Source organism: Zootoca vivipara, chromosome 10 (genome assembly GCF_965207765.1).
Source record: "Zootoca vivipara chromosome 10, rZooViv2.hap1.1, whole genome shotgun sequence".
NCBI lineage: Eukaryota > Metazoa > Chordata > Lepidosauria > Squamata > Lacertidae > Zootoca > Zootoca vivipara.
In genome coordinates this window covers 40,204,254-40,223,492 of record NC_142593.1, presented here as the reverse complement: position 1 = coordinate 40,223,492, position 19,239 = coordinate 40,204,254, and the positions used below count along the sequence as shown (strand labels likewise).

At 41.9% G+C, this 19,239-nt stretch overlaps 1 protein-coding gene across 3 annotated transcripts in view; it reads right to left on the bottom strand.

Annotated features, from left to right (window-relative positions):
• Positions 1-19,239, bottom strand: part of MIER3 (MIER family member 3) — a 24,113-nt gene extending 4,874 nt beyond the window's left edge. The window contains exons 1-10 of one of the 3 annotated variants that reach the window (XM_035100955.3): positions 19,170-19,239; positions 18,260-18,284; positions 15,747-15,892; positions 14,507-14,641; positions 13,461-13,581; positions 11,605-11,690; positions 11,118-11,193; positions 6,140-6,291; positions 5,047-5,128; positions 3,977-4,068 (exon numbers count right to left, since the gene is read on the bottom strand). In XM_035100955.3, the coding sequence (XP_034956846.1) occupies positions 3,977-4,068; positions 5,047-5,128; positions 6,140-6,291; positions 11,118-11,193; positions 11,605-11,690; positions 13,461-13,581; positions 14,507-14,641; positions 15,747-15,892; positions 18,260-18,284; positions 19,170-19,178 (924 nt within the window). In that variant the 5' untranslated portion in view covers positions 19,179-19,239. Of the gene's footprint in view, positions 1-3,976; positions 4,069-5,046; positions 5,129-6,139; positions 6,292-11,117; positions 11,194-11,604; positions 11,691-13,460; positions 13,582-14,506; positions 14,642-15,746; positions 15,894-16,371; positions 16,444-18,206; positions 18,285-19,169 lie in introns of those variants that run through there. The other 2 variants (XM_035100956.3, XM_088652958.1) reach the window with 2 other exon arrangements.

The following is a 19,239-nucleotide window of genomic DNA, read 5'->3' as shown; positions in this document are numbered from 1 at the left end:
GTGTCTGGGCAGAACGATGGGGGTGGAGACGCTCCTTCAGTAAGCAAGATGCTTACTACATAATACAAAAACTTGTGGTTGGCCATTAGCATGCTGAGAGGAACAGGGAGGATAAGGATGCCAAATTCTGGCTCATTTTGACTGGGCGCAGAATTCATAGGCTGGTTCATTGCTACAAAAACAAAGTACGCCCCTGCAACTAGAGGTATGAATCATCCAGATTCTGCTCTAGTTCCATAAGAGCTTTTCTAGTCAAAGAAATCAGGTCATATGTAGTTTTCTGGCCATGCCCTCTTCAGAGAAAGATGTCACTTGTGGCCTTCCAGATATTGTTGAATTTTAACTCCCATCACCCTCTGATAGGATAGCCAATTGCCAGGAATGATAGGGGTTACAGTTGACCAACATATGGAAAGCCACAGGTTCCCCTTCCCTGTCACAAAGGTTTCTTGTTAAAAACCACTGAAAGCACCTGGAATCTTGGATAAAGGAAAAGGTTATGACACACTTTCTGAAAACCATCTTCTCCTGGTCTTGGGATGGAGAAATGGCAGGAATAAGTTTAGAAGGACAAAAGTGGTAAGGACCTAACAGAAGCAGAAGACATCAAGAAGAGGTGGCAAGAATACACAGAGGAATTATACCAGAAAGATATGGAGGTCTCGTACACCCCAGGTAGTGTGGTTGCTGACCTTGAGCCAGACATCTTGGAGAGTGAAGTCAAATGGGCCTTAGAAAGCACTGCTAATAACAAAGCCAGTGGAAGTGATGATATTCCAGCTGAACTATTTAAAATTTTAAAAGATGATGCTGTTAAGGTGCTACACCCAATATGCCAGCAAGTTTGGAAAACTCAGCAATGGCCAGAGGATTGGAGAAGATCAGTCTACATCCCAATTCCAAAGAAGGGCAGTGCCAAAGAATGCTCCAACTACCGCACAATTGCGCTCATTTCACACGCTAGCAAGGTTATGTTTAAAATTCTACAAGGCAGGCTTAGGCAGTATGTGGACCGAGAACTCCCAGAAGTGCAAGCTGGATTTCGAAAGGGCAGAGGAACCAGAGACCAAATAGCAAACATGCGCTGGATTATGGAGAAAGCTAGAGAGTTCCAGAAAAACGTCTACTTCTGCTTCATTGACTATGCAAAAGCCTTTGACTGTGTCGACCACAGCAAACTATGGCAAGTTCTTAAAGAAATGGGAGTGCCTGATCACCTCATCTGTCTCCTGAGAAATCTCTATGTGGGACAAGAAGCTACAGTTAGAACTGGATATGGAACAACTGATTGGTTCAAAATTGGGAAAGGAGTACGACAAGGTTGTATATTGTCTCCCTGCTTATTTAACTTATATGCAGAATTCATCATGCGAAAGGCTGGACTAGATGAATCCCAAGCAGGAATTAAGATTGCCGGAAGAAATATCAACAACCTCAGATATGCAGATGACACAACCTTGATGGCAGAAAGTGAGGAGGAATTAAAGAACCTTTTAATGAGGGTGAAAGAGGAGAGCGCAAAATATGGTCTGAAGCTCAACATCAAAAAAACCAAGATCATGGCCACTGGTCCCATCACCTCCTGGCAAATAGAAGGGGAAGAAATGGAGGCAGTGAGAGATTTTACTTTCTTGGGCTCCTTGATCACTGCAGATGGTGACAGCAGTCACGAAATTAAAAGACGCCTGCTTCTTGGGAGAAAAGCAATGACAAACCTAGACAGCATCTTAAAAAGCAGAGACATCACCTTGCCGACAAAGGTCCGTATAGTTAAAGCTATGGTTTTCCCAGTAGTGATGTATGGAAGTGAGAGCTGGACCATAAAGAAGGCTGATCGCCGAAGAATTGATGCTTTTGAATTATGGTGCTGGAGGAGACTCTTGAGAGTCCCATGGACTGCTAGAAGATCAAACCTATCAATTCTTAAGGAAATCAGCCCTGAGTGCTCCCTGGAAGGACAGATCGTGAAGCTGAGGCTCCAATACTTTGGCCACCTCATGAGAAGAGAAGAATCCTTGGAAAAGACTCTGATGTTGGGAAAGATTGAGGGCACTAGGAGAAGGGGACGACAGAGGACGAGATGGTTGGACAGTGTTCTCGAAGCTACGAACATGAGTTTGACCAAACTACGGGAGGCAGTGCAAGACAGGAGTGCCTGGCGTGCTATGGTCCATGGGGTCACGAAGAGTCGGACACGACTAAACGACTAAACAACAACAAGTTTAGAAAAAGGAACATGTCTGTAAACACAACTCTGAGCTTGGTAGACAAGCCACCTTCCTATTTGGATGAAGAGACTGTTTTATTGCTCCATGTGGCCTGCTTTCTCCTATTTCCAGATTGGCAGATGCTATCTGGGGAACAAAAAGGGTAGTGGCACTAAGTTGAGTTTGTACACCACTGAGACATCTTCCAGCCAGCTGCTGGGATAAGCATATGAATGAATTGGTCCCTCCATTAACAGTAATGGGCCAGCAACCCTGGAGAGGAAATGAGGGATCAACTGCATAGAGAAAAAGAGGATATACAATTTCAAAAAATCTAGCCATGACCAAGGTACAGAACCCAGCAAATCAGGAAACCCAGGAAATGGCTCTTAGCTAGCTAATAAATTGCTGGGACCATCAGACCCAGCAATGCTTCTGTGGTAAAGAAGGGCCACAATCCACCTGAGTGTTAGAATATTATCTCATCGTGTCTCATATTTTACTTGCTGTTTTTATAATGTTATGTCATCCATGAGTCCAGAGAAAATATCAACAGAGAGTTGTTATTTATTGTGCCTTAGCGAATGTGTTGTGGAATAAGCATTTATGAGCCAGAGCCCACTTTGTCAAATGCATCTAACTTGGTCATAAGCAAATATCAACTTTCTGATTTCAGAACAAAAGCAGTAGTTACTAGTGATGCAGAACAGCTGTGGTAAACTAGATATTTTTCCTCCTTTCACCTCAAACAATAATTTAGTTCTTGTATAAGGTAATGCAATAACAGTAGAGTAAATGAATACAGCATCAAGTTTACTTTTTTAAAAAGTATAAACATTCACAGTAATGACATTCCACTACAGCAGCGTTTCTCAACCACTGTTCCGCGGCACACTACTGTGCCGCGAGACGGTGGCTGCTGTGCCGCAACGTGAGGCAACGAGAAGGGCGATTTGCGGCCGCCAATAGGCAGCGCTGACCCGCCGGAAAGGAAGCCGGCCGGGTCAGTCTGGAGGGCGCGAGGGCGCGAAGTGTGTTCCTCCGTCATCTCCTCGCGCTCACTCCCTGAGCGAGGCAGCGCTTCATGGCCGAGGCCGCCTCCTCGCGCTCTCCCCGCGCGCTCAATGGAGAAGGCAGCAGCGCAGGGCGGTGGGGACTCTGGAGCAGCAGCAGCCCCGTCCAGCGGCGGCAGTAACAGCAGCAGCCGCAGCAGCAGCCGCCCCACCTCGGCGGGCTCCTCGCCGTCCTCCTCCGCCAGCCGGGGAGGGCTCTCGGGCCGCCAAGGAGCAGCGGTGGCGGCGGCTACACCAGCGGGGAGGCCGGAGGGAGGCGGCGGTGGCGGCAGCAGCAGCAGCAGCCCCAGCTCAGCCACGGCCAGCCCAGGAGGGAGCGGGGGGCTGGCGGCAGGCAGGACGACGGAGGCGGTGCTCGAGGGCTCTCTCAGCAAGTACACCAACCTCATCCTCCCTATTCCTCAGTCCCCCACCCATTCCCAACCCCCAGGATTTGCCCCGTCTTTTAATGGTGGTGTGCCGCGTGGTTTTTTTGACGGAACAAGTGTGCCGTGGCCCAAAAAAGGTTGAGAAACACTGCACTACAGACTACTTCAGACATACATAGAGGCTGACTCATTTACTAAATGAACAGATTTACAACGTTTGTTATACATTTAACATGCCAATGGCCAGTCAGTAACAATATGCTGTCTATACATCTCCGATTTTAAAAACACAAGACCATTTGTTTCATTTATTTGTATATCAACATACCTTATTTTTTTGTATGAGATGAAAATCTTTCCCATAAATCAGAAGTGCATGTTCAAAGTTTCTACATTCTTCTTCTGTCCAGGCTGTCATCTCTTAAGAAAGGACAATTAAGATTGATATTCTGTTCAAATTAATAGCCATTCTACCCTCCAGCACTTGGACAGCAAAGAAAACTTCACCCACCCGGTAATAGCAATCCACAAGTGGAAAGCTCACACCTAGCAGTAAGACCATAGATGCAGAATTACATATGTTACTCCATTTGGGTTCATGGGAAGCAAGCTTATTCTGGACTACACGGTTTTTGCGTCTTCTTTTTTAAAAAAAGATCAACATACTCATATTCTTATGGGGTGCTATTAGCTCTATTGTACATCTTTTGTGCAACCAATGACAATCATATTTATGGCTAGTTTAGTCCAAGCTCAAGGCAAATAATAATACAGTAATGCTAATTTCCATTACCTGAAAAATAGAGCTTAAGACCCATGAGTACAATTCCACTCACAGGATGCTCCTGCTATACGGAAAGGAGAAGGCAATTTTTGCCAATTCTTCCTTTCACACTTACTGAAAAGCTGTTTTGGAGAGTTGAGGATACAGGATGGAAATACAGGAGCAAGGTGCCTGACTGTTAACTCATTGAAGGTAGAATCAGAACTGGAAGTTGAAGGAAGATTACTTCCACTTCCAGCCGGCCACAGAAAATTTCATTTTCAAGAATGCCTTTTGACTGCCTCCACAAGCAGTTAAGCCGTGTCTGTATGTTTCACTCCTCTGCTGCCCAAGAATGAATTGTCTTCCAATATCTAATTACATGAACATTCCAGCTGTTACTGATGGCAGCAAAATAATCTGTTCTACTGCTATAAACGGTTGAGGAACTGGGGAAGATGACTTGCCACTTCAACTCATTTCTGCAATTTTCAACTTAAAACAATTTAAACCACTCTTATAGCACAATCCTATGCTTGTTTACTCTGAAGTAAGCTCCACAGAGTTCAATGGACTTATGCTCACTTAAGCGAGTAAAGGTTTGCAGCCTCAAGCTCTTTGCAGAGATTTCTTACCTTGAGATGCCTTTCCATTGGAGCAATATCTCTCAATTGCTTCTTTTACATTGTGGTTACATTTGAAAAGTTCATAGAGTGCCTAGGTGAGATTAAAATATTTATTGTTAAAAGAAGTCAAAAGTATACAGTAGAATGGTTATACTCCCAAGCCAACCAAAAATTGTTTACTTTAATATAGTGCAATTTCTCCAAATATTTATCATTAATATAAAGTAAGATTATATGAACACCAGAACAGGGCAGTGTCCAGTGGTTTCTCTCTGCCAGAACAAGGGCTCTTGCACTGGCAGAGGAAGCCAATGCAATAGTTAGGCTAGCAGAAACTCATTTGTGCAACAGATTTCCTAATCTACTGTGCAACAAAGTTACCAGCAACTTGTTTGTATATTATCTTGCACAACAATGTCCTGCTGGCACAAAACATTTTGCCAACAAGTATACCTCTACACAACTCTAACTACATTGGAGACAACTCAGTGTCCAAAGATATTGTGCCTCGTGAGAATTGCAAAGCCATAAAGAACGGTGCATGCTGCTGGTTACATCTGAAGAAGTTTCCTAAAAGCTCAAACTAGGGATTTAAAGATATGGAAAGCAGTAAACACACATAAAAGTGTGAAAGACCGTTGCCTCAAAGCACTTGGAGAGGAGGAGTGCTGGGGAGCCCTGACTGGCTGTATCTGCCACCATAGATTTGCTGTGTGTATAGGGATGGATCTGAATTCAAATTATAACAATCATTAGCAAAACAAACCAATTTGAGCTTTTGGTAAATTTACTCTGAGCCTCTTTCAAAACCTATTTATTTTTAAATGACAGTAAGCTTTTCATCACCCAAGAATAAGGATCCTTGGTGGGGGGAGGGTAAGGATATTTTGTTTATAAAAACTTTTGGAAATATTCAGACGTCATAGCATAAATTTAAGTGTGATAAAAATAAGCCATTCTTACAATTGTTTATTAATATAAATGTATCAAAATGTAGGTTTAAATCAAATGAAAACAAAAATATTTGAGTGGTCTTTTCTTGTAACATAAGCAGAGAAAAGCCCTAGGCATGCAATAATATATGTGCAGGTAAGAAACATACCTGTTCATTATCCCTTGTATGCATTCCCTCAGGAATTCTGCCAATCGTTTTTTCATTTCCAGTTCTTAAAGAGGTCTCAAAAAGGTACTCTCTAACTTTATTTTCTGAAATCATACCAGGCTGCCAAAGTAGCTGGTCTTCATTTTTATATGCTGTGAAGAAAAAGCATTGGAACACAAATGATAGGAAATACTCTTCAGTAACATAAAAGCAAAATATTGTGAAAATAAGAGCATATTGGCCACAAAAATAAAGATGTAAGAGACTTAACCATTGTGTAAAAGAGAGCTAATGAAAAGCAAACATCCTAGAAAACTAGTGGTGAGTAATCATCCTCCACAAAATGTCAAATGGGGCAAATGAAATGGGTATAATACTCGTCAAATCTAATCATCAAAACTTGCAATTAACTTTTTCAGGTGACTCTCACCAAGAAACACATGCAGAACTTCAGGCATGCTAAAATTAGAATATTAAAGACCAGATTTAACTAATTACTCCCACTAGTGTAAGCCCAAACAAGGACAGTGATTTCCCCCGTCTCCTCCTCCCATGTACCCTCGCCAAATTGGCTTGGGGGGTGCCAGGAGAACCCCCAAAACAGCATGCATAGAGAGGAGAGGGGTGATCATTCCATCTCACAAGCTGAAATGTTTGTACTAATGAAATGATTGCTATAGTGCTGTGTTGAGTTCTTACCTAAGTGTTTTCTATGCCTTTTTCCTTAACATCTGAATAATATACATCAGCATAAGACTGAGTAATCATATTTAAGATGCATTTACAGGTAGTTCAGTAAAAACAATCTCAAAGTTAAAGTTTGAATTTGTTTAAACGTAACATTTAAGCCACACTTTAAAGATTTTAACTATAAATCAAAATTTAATAAAAATAATAAATATTTCAGTTCAACTACTTTGGGTAATTGAATTTTTTTTCAGGTTTTATTCAGTACATAAAAGGAACACGGTGTACTCTTTATAAAACTGTGTTTACTAATCTCACTTAAGCTTAGCACTTAGTTTTATGAAGATAAAATCTACTTCTGAACAGAAGCTCTGATGATTCATTGCTTTCTGGGCACAATTCAAGGCCATAGTTTTAATCAACATAGTCCCAAGAAGCCTTCAGCCCAGTATGGCTCCCCTTTATCACATACACAGCCCAACAAGAATCCACCAACAGCATACGAATCAATATGGCTAACCTGATCCAAAAACACACACAAACCCCACTCACACATGAAAACAAAGTTCATCGCGGCCAATCACAAACAAACAACCACACCCTAGGCCAACCCCAACCTTTCTCACCACCAAAGGAACGGAAGCAAATAGCAAAGAGAACCTGCACAAGCAGCGCTGACACAAAACCCCACACATACATTAAGAAAAATAGAAACATACCCACCATGGCCCCCTCCACCTCTTCCCCACTTTTTTCCTAATGTAACACTAATGTCTCAACAAATGAAACTGATCTGTAGAAAATGTAACTTGAAAAAAGAGACATTGCACATACAGCGGTGTCTCGCAAGATGAAATTAATTCGTGCCGTGAGTTGCTTCATCTAGCGATAATTTCGTTTTGCGAAGTGCGGGTTGCCGTGGCAAAAAAAACACCGTCGAAAAACTTCATCTTGCAAAGCGCGGCCATTGAAAACTTCATCTTGCGAGTCACCAAAAACATCACAAGACGCTTTTGTCTAGTGAGTTTTTCATTGCGTGAGGCATTAGTCTTGCGAGGTACCACTGTACTTTTGTAAACCAAGAAATCTTTAATAAAAAATACATTTTTTAAAAAAAACATAGTCCCAAGAAGCTTGAAACCCACAAAACATTAGGGAGCACACCGAGATGCCTCCTACTGGGAAGACCTGCTACGTGGTACTGAATCAGAGAGGAGCAAAACTTTCATTAATGTGCCACCAATCTTCTCCTTACTGGATAAGCCTGACAGAACATGACGTGGCAAATTGGGGGGGCGGGCGGGGTACGATGACAGAAGACTAATGGCCACACACTCTGAAGGGAAATAAACCACAAGACCTTTAAACACATCCAGGAAACACTTTAAGCCACCTAAGCATAGAGGGACACCACTCACACACACAACCGACATACAACATGCACAAGCTATTCAGCAATTAAATCAGACCAGAAGAGCAGGTGCAACATACAAGTCTGCTTTAAGCAAGACAGGAAAATGAACTGTCACTTCAAGGGGAGAGATGCCTCAAAGATTCCGTCAGACTGCCTTCGGGTAACAGAAGGACTACTCTCACTTGATGTTTTCCTAGTGCCCATTCAAAAAAAAGATGCCATGCTGCAAGGCTGCCAACAACCCTCTCTCCCCCTTGCCGGGACTACAAGGAACTGTTGCTGTATGGCAGAACTGCACCGGTGCCAAAATAACCTTGTTGTGGTGAGTGGGCTTGCATGTTCCTATGACCCTTGTGAGCGAAGCCATCGGGAATCTCATACTCCCACCAGGGTCACCCAAGGCGGTAAGGTCAAAGGGAAGGAGCTAGACAAAGAATGATCCAAGAAGTCCTCAACGGCAGAACTGGTGGATGATAACAAGCGGTATGTTACAACGGCTGTGAAGGCGGATGAAGGCTGCAGCAGTTAGGAATCTACCGGTTTGTCGTGACTACTTCATGCCATCGGAACACAGCCCTCGCAAAGATTGTGTGTTGGTCAGTGTGCACTGATCTACACACATAAAACAAATTCACGCACAGGCGTCTTCCAAAAACCCAACCCAAACCCCCAAAGTCCCATGGCGATCGGCAAATGGTAATGGGGGCAGGATCGCGAAATCTGGAAGCCCCTAGTCATGAACCAGCACATGGGCGGTGTATACAGATTCAGTTGTTCTGACTCAAGGAACGAGGCAGTTGAGCAGCTCGGCAGCTGTATCCATGACTGAGCAGCCCTTTTTAGGACCCACTCTACTCACCCCGAGAAGGGGGAGGGGCTAGAAAAGGTGCCCTAAGCCAGTGTTTCTCAACCAGTGTGCCTCCAGATGTTTTGGGACTACAACTCCCATCATCCCTAGCTAGCAAGACCAGTGGTCAGGAATGATGGGAGTTGTAGTCCCAAAACATCTGGAGGCACACTGGTTGAGAAACACTGCCCTAAGCATTGTCTGCCTCCCTTTCCCCCTGACTGGATTACCGCCATAAAATAAGACGCAGCAGGATTTTCAAACATTGCCATGATCCTACACTTTGTCAACGGGAAACTCCCCACTGGAGTAGAAATCATATATCGAACAGATGGAAAGCTCTTCAATCTGAGCAGGCTGGAAGCAAAAAGTAAGGTTACTGTAACTTCCATCATAGAGCTTCAGTATGCTAATGACAACGTAGCGTGCACACGCTCAGAGGATGACCTCCAAACCATCCTAAATATCTTTGTAGCAGCTTACGAAAAGCTTGGCCTATCACTTAACATCCAAAAAACCGAAGTGCTGCACCAACAAGTACAAAATAACCCCTCTGCAGCGCCACAAATCCAACTCAATGGTGTAACGTTGGAAAACGTTGATCACTTCTCCTACCTAGGCAGTTACCTTTCCACAAAGGCCAACATTGATGCCGAAATCCAGCATCGCCTGAGCTCTGCGAGTGTGGCTTTCTCCCGATTGAATTGCAGAGTGTTTGAGGACATTCACAGGGAAACCAAAATGCTTGTTTACAAAGCTATTGTCCTACCAACCTTACTATATGTTTGTGAAACATGGACCACTTATAAACGCCATCTCCAACTCCTCGAAATATTCCATCAACAGTGTCTCCAAAAAAAATTACACATCACTTGGGAAGACAGGCGAACTAATATCGGTGTACTGGAAGAAGCAAAGATCACCAGTGTTGAAGCAATGATTCTTCAACATCAACTTTGTTGGACTGGTCATGTTGTGTGGATGCCTGATGATCATCTTCCAAAGCAACTACTCTATTCCGAACTTAAAAATGGAAAGCGTAATGTTGGTGGTCAACAAAAGAGGTTTAAAGACTGTCTCAAGGCAAATCTTTAAAAAAAGTAGTATAAACACTGACAACTGGGAAACACTGGCCTGTGAGCGCTCCAGTTGGAGAACAGCCTTTACCAAAGGTGTCATGGGCTTTGAAGAAACTTGATCTCAGGACGCAAGGGAGAAACGTGCTAAGAGGAAGGCATGCTTGGCAAATCCACACCATGATCAACTCCCGCCTGGAAACCAATGTCCCCACTGTGGAAGGACGTTTGGATCCAGAATTGGCCTCCACAGTCACTTACAGTCCCATTGTTAAGACCGTGTTTATGGAAGACAATCTTACTCGGCTACGAGAGATTGCCGAAGAAGAAGAAGTTACTAAATCAACAGCCCAGAAAATCTGTGTTAGCCATCTTCCACATATCTTTGCCCGACTAAATGCCGTTACAAATACTGTATTGTTACAAATACAATCTTCAGTGTCGGTCGGCAGTAAAGGATGTGCTAGCTGTTACATTCAAAGTGGTTTTTTCCCATGGGAAGTTTTCCTGTGTTCTACAAATATTTTTGCATTCTTTGCCCTATGTTTACAAGTTTATGGAAGGCAACCTTGAGTCTAGATTTCATGTATCTAAGAATATATAATGAGATTATTGCAACCGCTTCTGTACTGCTTTTCAGAAAACACAAGTGCTTCATAATACACCAGTAAGATTCATAACAACCCTGTGAATTAAGGATAAGGCTGAGATAGTAAAACACAGCTGGTGAGCTCCATGGATGAGTTACTTTGAAACTGGATGTCCAGGATCCAAATGCATTACTCCATTCCCTGCACTGCCATGGCCCTTTGACATTTTAACATTCTACCCTGAGAGTATTGAAACAACTTTTCAAAATGCAATTTTCAAATTTTGATACAACGGTCACAGGACAGTGTACAAATTTAGATAATATAGTCATTAATTTAATCAAGAAAAATAATGGGAACTCACCCTTTTCATCATCGCTGCTGCTCTTGCCCAAATAAGGTGGAATTTCTGCTTGGTACTGTGCACCAATCATTATTTCCTGAAAAAACGTTTTTAAAAAGTATTTAATTATACATTTATTGATATACAGCTCTCATTAAAAAACAATTGTAAACTAAATGGTGATTATCCAAACACCATCTTCTCTCCTTGCACAACATCCAACTTTCTCACTTCCAAGCATACAAAGGGGAAGCAACAATATTTCTTTTGAGAGCTGCCGACTTCTGTAGGAGCCTTCATAGGGGCTGCTACTGGGAGGGGTAGCTAAAAGCTTACACAGGCAAGCAGAACACTATCCATGATACCCCAAAGCATCAAATGTTAAGTCCAGGGAAATGTGTATTTCACATATTTTAATTTCACAGTCTTTATGTATCCAAGATATGTGGATCAGTTTAGTTATTTAAGTATGTTTAAATCCACTAGTGAGGGTCATTCTAATGCTTACCTTCCGCAAATCTTCAGATGAATTTCCCACATCCACTTCCACATCTTCACCATCAGATTCTTTATCACCATCACATGTAGTATTTGCTTTTTATAATGGAAAATGAACAAGTGTTAATTCAGGCATATGTAACAACTTGAATTTCACATACTGCAACATAAGTAGTTCCAAGAACAGTTTTTTATTGTTTTGTTTTGTTTTGGGCACTAGACAGCAAAATTATCAGTTACATCCCGCTGCACAAAAAGGGTAGGCATCAGAGTCTGACCTGGTAATCCTCTGGATTATATTAAACAAAGTCCTACTCAGAGTAGAATTACTGAAATGAATGAACTTAAGTTAGTCCTGTCCATTCACTTCAACAGGTATACTATGAGAAGGACTAGCACTGAATACTACCCAATGTCTACTCTGGTGTTAGTCCTACTGAGTAGTGTAGAATTTACTCCAGGTTAAATGTGTCTAGAAAAGCTAACCGGTGTGGTCTTCCAGATGTTGGGACTCCTTCCATCAGCCCCAGTGAGCAGGGCCAGTAGTTAGGGTTGATGGGAGGTAAAGTCCAGCAACATTCAGACACCACAGGGAAGTCACAGCTGGGGTACAGGAGTGCATCTTAAGTCCAGAACCATGATTCAGAAGGCTGAGGATATTAGCGCTTTCAGATAATCAATTACCAAATGCATGGATACCAGCCTCTACAGAACTCTGTAAACCATTTCCCATTGCTCTCTTTCATTTTGTTTCTCGTGTTACTTAAATTGTAAAACGCCCTGCATTTTACACTGCTTTATGCACAGTGCTTTGTTTACATAGGTTTATTAGAAATATCACCACATTTCAGTTTAAACCAATACAAAGTATGCCAGTGATGAAGTGAAAATTGGATTGCTCTAATGTTTTCTGTGCCTGCTGCTCCCAATTTGCACACAAATAAGTGTTTATTCCAATAAGTTAGAACACACAGTAAGTGGCTGATAAAAGGAACTGCAACAAATTCTTGTGTCAATTTTTTCTCAAGCAAGGCACCACAAAAGAATAATAAGAGAGGGGGAGACATATGCAATATTGACTCTATTGAATGATCTTCAGTAATTTCCACACTACAGTTTCTTTCACTATGTGGAGTTTTGAAAGTTCAAAACACATGAATAAAGTGTTTCAGGATCATAGAATCATAGAGTTGGAAGAGACCACAAGGGCCATCCAGTCCAACCCCCTGCCAAGCAGGAAACACCATCAAAGCATTCCTGACAGATGGATGTCAAGCCTCTGCTTAAAGACCTCCAAAGAAGGGGACTCCACCACACTCCTTGGCAGCAAATACCACTGTCAAACAGCTCTTCCTGTCAGGAAGTTCTTCCTAATGTTTAGGATAGTTTTATGATTTTTGGTTACCAATACCCCTCCTCTAGAACATACGTGTCAAAAAGGATTTGTGGTTATTCCTAACATAACAAGAATTATTCTTCTTGAAAATGAAGCATGGTCACAGATGCACACTTGTTCACCAACTCTGCCATGGCACCCATTTTTTAGATAAATTAGACTGCGTAAATAAAGTTATGCAGTTTGTTGAAAGTCTACTAGATGATGAGGTTGATAGTTCTGCACTGCTGCAACATTAAATTTCACACATTTGTCTCACAACCATGTGATTTACTAGTACAAATTGGACCATGTGTAGACCAAAAGCTTACACTGCCTTGGCTGCATTTGAAATAATTGAGAGCAACAAGCCGAAACAGAATGTGTTCTTTCAGGTAGAGAGTAAAATGCATGACTAAATCAATCTCACAATCCTAATACTTCTACTTCTGACACAATCTGACACAAGATATTAATATTATTTTCCCTACATCTTAAAGGCCGAGGGAAAAAGTCCGTAGTTTCATGTGAAGTAACCGATGGTGTCAAATCATCAGCGGAAGACTGTGTTTCTTCATCATCCCCTGATAATAGGTCTTTGGCTATTTCCTCCTGTAATCAAAAGAGTCAGTCATTAGTATCATTCCACTCTGGAAGAAGTAACTGTATCTTGAAATTCATCATATTCCTTATGTGGAAGCCTGGAGAAGAGTGGCAAGTCCTCCATTTTAGAAATTCATTTACTACTTATACCAGACTCAGTTGTTAGAGTCAGAGTTAAGAAAATGAAAGAGATAAAGGGAAACAGATTAAAACATCCAATAGTTTTAGGTTTCAGTAATTACATAAAGCACCTGAGCTTTGTATATATGAAATATTACAGCCTGTCACTAGCAACTCAATACTGACAATGTGACCAATTAAAAGAAAAGGGTGTTCAAAAGAAACTACAAAGTAACATTTGATAAAGGAGGTATATTTAGATGTAATGCATGCTATTTATTTGAAATCACTTTTACTTTTTCTATTTAATTTTTTAAAATGTCTTTAACATTATAAATATATCATTTTCCTTTCATTTTGAGTTACATGAGTTATATCCAACACTGTTATTTAGCTGATGGTAAGGCAGGCAATTTTCAGTTATAATGAAATCACTGCCCTTCATAAGGGTGAGGGGCTGTAGTGGAGAGAGGGAAAATTGCTTCCCATTGCATTTTGCTACTTGGAAGTATTTACCCTCAAGTGAGTGGCACCATTGGATACAACTCAGTTATTCAACTTACAGCCGAATCCTAACCATTTGAACTACTGTTTTCATCACAAAAAATTACTTCCAGGGAAAGCTTGTGTTGAATTGAAACTAATTATCTACAAGTTAAAGGAGAATTGTTGTCAGATTTCAAGGTCTTATTTCTGCATAAATGCAGAACATTTGGGCCTCAACGTTCAGTGCAATGAGGTGATTTCATGGTAACCAAAGAACCCAAGAGTCTCCTGCCTCACATTGTTACAAAGAAATATGTTTACGACTTACTTTATCCAAAGTCATGTCTGGCAGTTCATCTGCAAGTTCACTTGGGGAACTATCTGCACTGGAACTTGCTATAACTGGAATTGTCGGTTCATAGCCATAGAATGCCAATAAGTCTTCTAAGGGCATGCTTCCTTCCTGGGTTTTTTTAAAGGAAAAAAAGATGCATTTCCATTTGTAAAAATAACAATATCTTTTTAAATATGCAGAAACAAACAAAATGGTTTTAACAACTACAAAAAAAAGATTATCCAAATCCAAGATATAGGAAAATCTAATCTAAATACTCTTTCTCCTAAGGTTTAGTTAAGTTTTCAGCCCAAGTAAAAACATTCCTCTTCCTTCAAGCTTTTTGAATTCTCAGGATTGGCCTTGTATTGAGAGAGGTGTTATACAAAAAACTAGATTCTAAATTTTAGATGTTTGATTGCTATGACCTGTCCTGCAATCATTTTATGATGCAGGACAGGATATAAATTTTACAAATAAATAAAATAGAAGAGGGATTTAAATATGCAATATAAATTAAAAGAGATGACATTTGCAATCTGATCCTGTGCTGTCACCTTACCTGCAACAGATAAACTAGCATTCTATCACTTGGGCATCCTATCATATGGTTCTGCAATAGCTCCTGAAGAGCTTTGTACATAGTACAGTCGTACCTTCCAAAACGTTCAGAAACCAAAGCATGGCTTCTGATTGGCTGCAGGAAGCTCCTGCAGCCAATCGGAAGCCGCGGAAGCCTTGTCGGACGTTTGGTTCCAAAAAACGTTCGCAAACTGGAACACTCATTTCCAGGTTTGCGGCGTTCAGGAGCCAAAACGTCTGAGTACCAAGGCATCCGGGATCCAAGGTACAACTATACAGCTATACTACCCTTTGATCTCCTTAAAGTGCTGGCAGTACTGATGGCCGCATAGTAAACAAATTTGCTTTTCTTAAAAAAATATGATGATAACCTTTTGTCTGAATCTAGAATTGGTATTTAAGGTGACAGAGCGTAAGGGGAAGCAGTGTGGGAGTAGTTTTCTATCATCTTGCATTGTTGTCATATTAATAGATGAGTCTTTCTGCTGCTGTTCTTTAAGTATTTGTTCCATAATTTTTTTAACTAGTTGAGTTAGATCAGTGGTATTCTATGAAAATTCTCCCCACAATTTCTTTGGTGTTTAAGAATGAACACACAATTTAACCAAAGTTATACTAGAGATCCAGCATACCTAAGGGAAGAATTCCTTACCTTTTCTAAGTCTTCAATCTCAGAACCGAAATTTTTACCCTCATCCATCATTTCCTCCTCTTCAAGAGTTCTTTCATCATCATAGTCATGTACCAACATTTCAGCTGTAGGGTCAAAGTCATGATCCTCAGAAGATAAAGAGCCAACTATAAAAGACAATTTAAATCACTTTAGGAACACACAAAATGTTATCAACACTAAATAGCAATGGTAAAAATTCATTTAAGTTCCAAAGTTAATGTTCCAAACAAAGAAGCATCAGCATCCATTTTTATTATGCACAAGTTGTACACAACACTTGTATGTACTGTAATTTAAATCAAAAAGAGAATCAGCCTCATGCCTCTTATTCTAGAATAGCTCTACCAGGCAAGTGAAGAGACTGCTCTGGAAGAAAAGTCCTAGTGACACTTAATTACAGCCTTTGTTGCAAGTACTGTACGTTAATTATTTGCACGACTATCAACTATGCATGCATGAGCTAAAATGTAAGCACAGTTCTTTAATATGTAGGGAACACACAAAAAATTGGATCCCAGCTTTCAGAAATGTAGTGTCAGTATACAAACACCTACTGAACAGGAAAAAATGCCGCTGACTAGAAGCTGACTCACTTGAAAATATGGTTAAAAACAGTTTGGAGGAAAGGAAAACACCATCTAAACAAGTCAACATTAAGCATTAACAACTCATTTTTAACTAGCAACAAATTACTATTAAAAAGCTGTGTAAAACAGCCCCAGATATGCAACATGCTTGTTATAAACACACCAAGAAAGTATATATTGTGTTGCAAATTAATGGCAACATATCTGGGTGTGAATGCCCACTTCTTTGGACTGCATAAGCTTGGATATCAGTAGATCTTCTTGATTTAAAGAAACCCAAGATCTTTGGACCAACTTTGAACTGCACATTTCCAAGTAACTGTGAGGTATCTGAATCAGGACAATTCAAATGCATATAGATGATACTTCAATTAAATCCAATTTACCTGAAGTTGATGAAATGGAGAAATGCTATAAGCTTGTTCTCAGACAATAAATGTAAATAAAAATTTCACACAGATTTTCCAATTTCATTTTTTAAAACAAAGTTTCCTCTCTTCGGTGCTAAAATATACTGAAAAATATACTTATAAATAAGTATAGAATACACTTATTTAATCTAAAGTAACAAAAACCTGTTAAAGGGTTCCCCAACCATGCAGAGCAGCTATGGAGAGCACAGGGGGGGGGGCTGCAAGGGGGTAATGGAGCCCCTTTGCATCAGTCTGTTTGTCGAGTACTCTTTTAGCTTGTTTTCTTTTGTATATACAGTTAAAGGAGATGTTCCAAAAAAGGCTGTATATTTAATAACAGAATCCGATACTCAGTTAATTCAGTTAAGCTTTCTTACATAAACTAAGTTTTTTATCAAGATGAACAAAATCTTCCTCAATTACTCTATTAATAGGTTTAGGCAATTTGGCAACTTTTGAAAATATGTAGGATACAGGATTTTGCATTTGATTTCATTAGAAGACAAATTAAGATTAACATTCATTACGCTTCAATTTCATTGACTAGTAGTTCCACATCTGCTTCTATTCATTGAAATTATGTAAGTTATACAAACACAGCAACAATAACGACTACAAAAGCAATTAAAGCAATAAGACCAAGCCTACAGCCTACATAAAAAAGGACCATCCTACATAAAAAAGGATCGTACCTACATTCACAGCCTAATTCTAGCCATGGCTAGAACAAAGTTTCATTAAGTTCAATGAGATTTATATGAAACTTTCACATGGGCACAATCTTACTTAGAAATAACTTGCATTTCTTATCATTTTTAAAAAATAATTCTGTCTGATGTACTTTGGTTTGGCTGTACTTTGCTGTTCTTACTGTTGTGAGCCACCAAGAGCCAGGGTAACTTTTTTCAAAAAATAAAAGAATAATTAACTTTCATTTAAATCAACATTATTCAATTCTGAAGATCTCAGATTTCAGGGCTGCAACTTTAAGTTAATTTCTCAATAAGAAATTTCTTCTCAGTTCAGGGGGACATACTTCTGAACAAGCAAACATTTAGCAAAGCAGAAAGTGGTTTTAGGATTGCTAAAGGAGTGACTCCCGAAAACAGCAAACAACTACCGGTAGCATTAGGGATTTTACTGACTTACATTTTAAGGCAAGTTGTCCCGCATGCACCATAATTTTATTTAGAAAGTTAAATGCCTGGCTTTTACAACACCCACAACAGCTTTGCAACCCATCACTACAGATTGTACAAGAGAGAACAGCTCTACAGGGCTTGGCCCTTCTAGAACCAAACAAGTGACTTTTAACATGAAAAAACCGAGAAACAAAATAGGAACGATGGAGTGGGGGGGGGAGGGAAATCACTGTAAACAGAGAAAATACACAAAGCATCTTTTGACAGATGCGCCTGTAACCTGGCCCTTAACCGTACCCAAAAGCTTCCCACTGCCGGAATCACAGAAGAAGGAACTGAACAGGACAAACCTGGGCTGGAACTCCCAAAGGAAGCCTGGAAACAAGCAACGGGAGAAAGAACTGGTTAGAGATGAGCTGTACCAAAAAAAAACAAGGTGGAAAGAAAAAAGGACAAGAAAAGGGGTGCGTGGGTTTCTTGTTAATGGAACACATTTCAAGTTTCTCGCGCACACTCCCCCCCCCCAAAAAAAACTTCCCAACCTCGCCTTCCCTTTTTGTCTCTCAGCATCCCTTCCTCCCTCTTCCCCACCCGCAACGGCCAGGGCGCAACTACGGAGCCTCCATCCCCCGCCCGCCCATCCCTTTCGGCGTCGCTTCTCCCCCCACACCCGCCCAGCCCCTCGAGTGCCGCCTCTCGCCCTCCAAGCCCGGAGCCCCTTTCGCTTTCCCCATCCCCACCGACACACTGACGCAAGCCGAGGCCCCCGCGACACCCGCGTCCCCACCTCGGCCGGGCCCGCCCGGGCGGTGACAGGGGCTGTCCGAAAAGAAGCGGCGAAGGCAACCGGACCGCCCGTCGGAAAAACACACACACCACAAAACTCGCCAAGCCCCACCAGACCCCCTCCATCCCGGCCTTGGCCCTCCTCGGCAGCCCCGCGGAGCAAGGGCTTGGCCCGAGCGCCCTCCACCTCCGCTCCCGGCCGCGGGACTGTGGGTGGAGACCGGCCGGGCAGCTCCGCAGACGGCCATCGGGAGACAGACGGCAGCTAGCCGCGGCCTACTCGCGCAGGCTGCGCTCCGCCGGGGCAGGCGGCTCGAGCAGCCGCCCGGCAGCCCCCGAGTCCCCCTCGGTGGGCCGGCGACCCTCGTAAGGGAGTCATGGGGCCGCCCAGGGGGCCGGAGGGAGAGCCCTGCCAGTGGAGCCCCGCCAGGAGCCCGCCGGACCCCAGCGCCCCTACCCGCTTTCCCAGCTCACCTCCGCCATATTGGGAGCGCTCGGGCTGAGCAGCAGCGATGCGCTAAGTGCCCGGATGGGGCCGCTAAGC